Source organism: Pollicipes pollicipes, unplaced genomic scaffold, assembly GCF_011947565.3.
Source record: "Pollicipes pollicipes isolate AB1234 unplaced genomic scaffold, Ppol_2.1 Scaffold_4002;HRSCAF=4701_pilon_pilon_pilon, whole genome shotgun sequence".
NCBI lineage: Eukaryota > Metazoa > Arthropoda > Thecostraca > Pollicipedomorpha > Pollicipedidae > Pollicipes > Pollicipes pollicipes.
In genome coordinates, this window is record NW_023596420.1 from 29,865,529 (window position 1) to 29,872,289 (window position 6,761).

A 6,761-nucleotide genomic window follows, 5' to 3' on the forward strand; every position below is an offset into this window, starting at 1 on the left:
TGAACACAATTCAAATGACGAAGTAAATAGGCGATTGAATAAGCCCGTAAACCTAATCCGTAATCCGATTCATATTGTTTCGCAAGAACAGTGTTGAGTAGCTCAATGTTCTGCTTGAGATGATGGAAACTGGTCACTATCATCGATGAAATGGTGTCTCATCTGGTTTCATGCTATTTTGTTTTTCGACTGGATTGGATCCCCGCCGGTTGGAATCCGTTCCTACGTTTTATCTCCTGTCTATTCAGGATCCAATTTCCCAGATCTAAACGGTCACCGTCGCTCGTCAAAACCGCTCACGCATACATGTGAACATTCCAAACAGAGTCCGCCCGGCGCGGCGGCCCTCCCTGCTGCGCTGTCTCACCGTAGATGACCATCTTCTTGGTGGCCGAGTCGACGCCCTGCCACGTGGTCACGCGGCACGTGTACTCGCCCGACATAGCCGTCGTTGGCCGCACGATCTGCACGGCGCGGTGCACCTTCAGCGGGTCATCGCTGACCACGTGACCCAGGTTGACGTGACCTCGGAGCAGGCCGAACGCCTGCGGCGGGTAGCCGGGGATCCACTGGTAGACGGGGCCGGGCTGCGGTTGTGGTACCACTTGACCACCAGGCCGGCGGCGGCTCGGTCGGCCGCGTCCAGCTCGTACTCGCAGTCGAGCACGACGCTGGGCAGCGAGTCGTTCAGCACCACCGACGGCATGCGCACGTGAGAGATGTGCACGTTGGAGGCGCCTGCGGGGAGGGCGGTGCGTGAGACGCAACGACAAGCGTAATGGGCGACCCGACGGGATAGGCGTCTGGCGTCTTGCAGCCATCGAAGGTTTTGCGCGCAAGAGAGACGGCTTCAGGCCAAATGTGACTAGCTTCATGAGAAAATATGACAGATTAAGGGATTTGGCATGTCCTCCTTCGAAAATGAACTTCTACGCGTTATGCAGTTTGGCTGAAATACTGTTATATGTATTTGTGGGAAACTTTGATTTGTAACGTTTGATCGCTCCAAATAAACTGAACCTTTCTCACTGTTCTTCCTGCTCATGAAGCGCGCCTACGATAACAGATTAAAATCCCATCCCAGATATAAAATACTTCCCTCTCTTCCAAAACATCAGCTTTGAAAAGAGTTCACAGCACGCGTACTATCAAATGCCTGACCGCCCAGTCCGTATCCCGCTATCCCCCGACATGTTCACTCATCCTCGCCTCCCCTACACCTGGCGTCCCCACGTGCACACGTGTAACTCGCGGGCCTCACAGCAGCTTCACCACCTGTTCTCCGGGAACCTGGCACGCCCCCCGGGCAGGTCGTCCGCCGCGGTCGGCGGTCACCGCTTTTGTTAAACACCCCAGCCTGCGGCCCAGCCGCGCCAGCACATGGCATCCGGCCGCACTCCGGCCATGCATCTGCGTCCACCTAATCTTGCAGATTAGATGTCGGAGTCCGACTGGGACTGCTGGCGGGGGCGAGGAGGACCAGCGACGGGACCAGCGGCGACCAGCGACAGGCGAGACCAACGAGACCGGCGGCGGGACCGCCTCCTGCGCGGTCGGCGGGGTCGCTCACCTCGCGCTCTCGCGACGACGCTTATTCAGGGGTCGAATTATGCATAAGATCGGCACCCGGCGGCGGCCGGCGCGTGATTATCTCATAACTCGGGCGGGGGCAGAGGTGGCGGCCCGGGGGCGGCGGCGGCGGTGGCGGCCCGGCGGCGGCGGCGGCGGCTCCCGGGCGGCGCCGGAGCCGGGTGCCGCCGCCGCCGTGGCCTCGGGTCTGGAGAGCTCTAGCGCGCCGCAGGCCTACAGCGGAGGGGTGAGACCGTCTCACCTGGTACTCCGTGCCGGCGTGGAGCCCAAGGAGTGAGAAGCAGGCGACATGCAGTCGCGCGTTGGAAGCTGTAAAGGAGCTGTGGGTGGCCAGCTAGTAACCAAGGTTTGCATGTACTTGGTGGTTGGCCCTTCTATGCACATTTATGTCCATTCTGCTACTAGTGCAAGTGAGCTTGGCATGCCGCTGCCCGTTCAGGCGGCCTCCATCTCGGATCGAAATGGCCATAGCCGCCATGAGACAACTTACTAAAAATGCCTTCCTTTAAAAAGTATCGGGTAATGCGCAAAAATGCTTACTCCAAGCGACTAATGACGGGATATTAGGCATGGAAAACGACAGGGCGTGGAGCGAGAGTGTGAGGCTCAAGCTGACAGGCGTTGTAAAAACAGGTCAAAAAAGTTCCAGTGCTTCTACGGCGATCGACGGCAAGAGCCATGAGATCGCATCCTGGGGTTTTCTCTTGACACGCACGAAATATATATTTGCTTAGAATTCGGTACTAGCCGCTAGAATTTCCGGCAACTCATTTGAAAAATCCAAATTGTCTGTTAAGGCGTTGATCGCTCTGGGGAGAAAGTTTACCCAAGAATGCGCGCCATTCATTTATCGTTGTGCTAGACAAGATACTGCTGACAGAGGGACTGATCATTCGGCGGAAAAGAAACGGCAGCTGCGGCATACTGGGCATGAAGTCTAGCGGAACCCTAGCGCTGGAATCGGATCAAGGCTACCGAGTGCCACGAGAATGTTCATGCACCTGCCTGCTTTCCACCAGCTGTGTGAGCAGGGTGGGCAGGGCAGGGTGGAGCTGAAGACCACAGCCGCAGCTGGAAACCGGCCGCGACGGAACCAGTCCTGGCCCGCTTCAATTACGGACAAACAATGCCTCCACGGGGACAGCGCGGACAAAAACGGCCGGCGCCGGCTGTCACCTGACCCGGCTCGTCACCCGGTCCGCCCGGCGCCCGTCCCGACTGGAAACCTGCTCCCGCCCGGGGCCGACCGATGGGGAGCCACCGCACGCGCCGCGGCCGCCGCCCACCGCTCACGAAACCGCCGGCGGCGTACGCGCATACACGTGAACCGGTTTCGAATGATCGGCGTGCGTGTTCGTGTCGGTGACGAACGCGTGGCTCGAGGACCTTTGCGCTTTTACAAAGACATCAATGTGAATGAGCATCATAGCGAACGTTTTGTTTAGTTAGCATCCCCATGTTTACCGCGAAGCGATTAAGGCACTCACGGCGGCGGCGATGGCGATTTTCGCACCCTTGCCGCACTTTGCTGCGCTTCTTTGTCTGCTCGTTGACCCCATGCATACGTATTGCGGCACACAAGCAATTTCAGGTGCTGACATCAGGTCGGCAATCTCCGGCCACTTAACCCGCGGAGTTTAATCAGCGTCTACACGCTCGCATGGCTGGCACGTTTGCATGTCAGGCTCCACCACCCCACGTACCTGATTTTCGTGAGCAAACTCACGTGATTGTTTTAACAGCTCGTAAAATTGCAGGCTACAGTTATTCGCAAACCGTGGAACGGCACGACTGTGTCACCTACGCAGTACATGTGCTTTATTATTGATGAGCTGCAGCTGAACAATCACGGTGCGTCCGAGCGTTCCCCATTCTATCCAAATTGACAACTTTTTGCCGCTCGACCCCGACAGAATGTCAACCTGTTGAATAAAGTATCAAGTCATCAATTTCAAAGCGCAGCAAACTTGCCCAGACATTCGCATTGCATTTCTTATCAAGAACTGTTAGGTAAAAAACAAGCATTGTTAGCATCACGTGCGAGTGCAAGTCTGACTCCTCCAAAAACGCTGCCGAACAGTGCCGCCCGGTCGCGGCGCGGTTCGTAGAAGGGCACAGGCGCTGCACCTTGGTCACGTTGATGTGTGGTAAGTGATATCAGCCAGCGCAGGGGCGACAGGCGAAAACCTCGGCGTGACAAGAAACCGGTACGAATCAGTCACCAGCATCACCGATCCCTCGCCCCGGCCGAGGTCACACAATCCCCGCGGCGCAGCCCCGTCAGAACGCAGCGCTCGGCGGCTTCGGCCGGCCCGCCCTCGTGGCCGCCGCGTTACTCACAACTGTACCGCCCCGTGCTGCCGCGCGGAGCGTCACAGGGCGGGGCTGCGATCGGCAGCTGCCGGCCGACCGCCGGGCTGGGCGGGGCGCGACGGGCCACCCGCGGGACGCGCCGCGCCGGCCCTGAATCGGAAGCGTCACACTTCCGGTCGGCGCGGCCGCTTCCGGCCGGCCATGCGGCGCCACAAAAGTGACATGCACGAGCCGAGCGGCACGCACGGTACCTCTTTCAGCAGGATTTCACAAGATCGGCACCGCTGGTGACGTGGTATGGCAGCTGTGTCAACACTACCGTTTGCCGCTTATCTACAACAGTGTAACGGAAGTCGTCACCACGAAGATCAAAAGGAGCGTGGAATGTGTTGTTCGTGTTATCGGATGAGAGGTGCGATGCATATCTGTAGCACGTTCACTGGAAATGCACATCTGTTAAATGCTTGCTTGTGAGGTAGTCTTCGGCATGTCACGCATGTGAATCATGAACGGTACCTGTGTGTGATCGTATCATTAAGACATATGGGTTATCAGATTACCCTGCCCCCTTTACTTACAAAACAGCCAGATGAAACAACTTTTTCTCAAATGAAATGTCACGTTTACCTGACATTCATTACAGAAGCTCTGTACAATTCGTTCCATCAATACTTGTGATGATTATGCAAAGTTGCACCAATGCGGCTGTACAGGTAAACCTAAGGTAAATTGGATCAGCCAAAATAAGAAAAAGGGCATGACAAATCTGACCCGTGCGACTGAGCAAATAACCACGATGATATCTCACCGAGTGCGTGTCCGAGCAGAGCTGCGACCGCCACCATTCGAGTCCACACTGCGGCCGGGGCCGCCATCGCCGTCCGCTTCGCGACCTCACGGCTCCGCTTCACGACCTCACGGCTCCGCTTCACGACCTCACAGCTCTGCTCGGCCTCACATCACGAGCGGCGAGCCTTCCGCGCCGCGAGTCACGACCGTGAGTGGGCTGGCGCCGGCTAGGCGACCGCTCCAACGCCGTCTGGGGTGCCACTGACGTCACCGACCCGGCGTCACCACCGTCACTGGGTTTCGCCGGCGTCACTGAGCGTCACGCCCGTCACGGGGTGTCGTGGTGGCTGCACGGGTCCGGAGAGGACGGTAGGGATGCTCTCGACTCGCCGCTTGCCGCCCGCCGGCCGACCGAGGTACTGTAGCCACGCGCGGGGGACAAACCGAGCTGTGGACGCGCCGCTAGCGCCGCCCGCGGCAGCCGGGCGAAGCTTAGCGGCGGCGCTAGATGGGACGCGGGATCGTTAGCCTTTTGGCGAAGAACACAAGTAAATGTGTCGATCCTGACAGAAATCCTTTGTGGATAACGTGGTAGTAGCCGTGGTGGGAGCTCAAAGTTAGTAATAATCACGATTTCGACAAGCATCCACGAAGGTTATGAAAAACCTCGAATTACACAGAAGACAGTTTTGATACGGAACAACATGCCTGATATGCTATTCTTGGCTCGTGATATGCCCCCGCATCGGAGGTCACTGGGCCGTGGGAAGGGGGGCATTTGGAATCATCCGATTTTGCCCTTTGCTGGTAGGAACCTCGTTCGTTTTCCAGTCAGCTGTTCCGTCCAATCTCAGAGTTGCATTACACCATGCACGATTTTCCGTCATTTGTGGTTAACCGGCTTCATTTCTCGTTCAGTTCGTCATAAGTGACTTGACTTATTGGAAGATCGTGTACTGTTTGCTTATTGTTGCCTTATTAACCGGTCGTTACATATTCCACTGGTATATTTTAATACATTGACATGTTATTTTGCATGAAGATGTTAAAAATTGTTCTTGCATTATTATCATAAACATTTCAAGACTTTCTTTAGCTATTTTATAACCAGCAATTTCCACAATGATTTGCACATCAACAAAGCGTCCCACATGACACTTTTTTGATCAGATCCGGCTATGACAGAACTTCAGAAAAATGTCGTTCCGTTTCTAGAACCATCCAGATGTCATAAGACTGAAGTCATCGTCATCTTACCGCTGGTGACACAGCTACATCCCTGATAGAGCATCAGGCTCATGTAACTCAACTGAGCGACATCTACGCGCTGTCAGCCTTATCACGGCTGCGGTGCAACCGTGCACAAGCAGAGGCACTGAGCCTGCTCTCAGGATCAGGGAGATGGGCCTGCCGTCTGATTGGTGTCGGTCTGCAGGGGATTACGGGAGTGTGGACTGTGCGAGACTTGAGAGCAACAGGGACCAACAGATTGCTATCGGCGTGAAGATCTGCGAACGCTTTCGTCGTCTCTGTGTGAAGTTGAGTATGTTGTTTCAAATATGCAATGCGTGAACGTAATATTTAAAAACGTTATGTTTCAATGAGTAAACGCAAAGACGCACCACCAAACGCGATTTCTAAGGGCATTCATACTTTATGCACTGTTAGATTGCTGCTTAGCAACTCGCCTAGATATGTCAACGCGGCAAAATTATTCCGCGCATCACTCAGATACCGCGTGGGCTTGCGACATGCCACCAAACAACCCAGCATCATGCCTGACAAGACAAGGACGTCAAAAATGCGTAATCCGATAGCTGGTAACGGTGTGTGAACGTCGCAACAACAGCCCACCAATTAGTGCACGGCTTGGTTACAATGCGTCCGGCCATCAGCAGAGCGTGACGTAGTTGTGCCCTGGCCGAATCGAAGAGCCAAGGCATATTTTGAACAATTTGAGGCAAATAACTGCGGACGACAGCGGACGGCCGCATCTGCAGTCTTCCACCATCTGACAAAACAGCAGGGCGTTCAGGATGCCAACACCCAGAGGAAAAACTTCACGACGC

The 6,761-nt window shown here is 55.5% G+C and overlaps 1 protein-coding gene across 1 annotated transcript; it reads right to left on the reverse strand.

Moving 5' to 3' along the window:
- Window positions 1-373: 373 nt before the first annotated feature.
- On the reverse strand, window positions 374-5,092 carry LOC119093818 (uncharacterized). The gene is made up of 2 exons (XM_037216827.1): window positions 4,712-5,092; window positions 374-738 (listed from the first exon to the last, which is right to left on the reverse strand). Exons 1-2 carry the CDS (start codon window positions 4,776-4,778, stop codon window positions 485-487), a joined length of 321 nt encoding a protein of 106 aa, XP_037072722.1. The 5' UTR covers window positions 4,779-5,092; the 3' UTR covers window positions 374-484.
- Window positions 5,093-6,761: the final 1,669 nt, after the last annotated feature.

Bases quoted from the DNA above. Each gene is read 5' to 3' on its own strand.
- LOC119093818 (XM_037216827.1), bottom strand. From the start codon at position 4,778: ATGGCGGCCCCGGCCGCAGTGTGGACTCGAATGGTGGCGGTCGCAGCT. The intron at 739-4,711 runs GTGAGATATCAT...CCCTCCCCGCAG, and splicing joins TCTGCTCGGACACGCACTCG to GCGCCTCCAACGTGCACATC.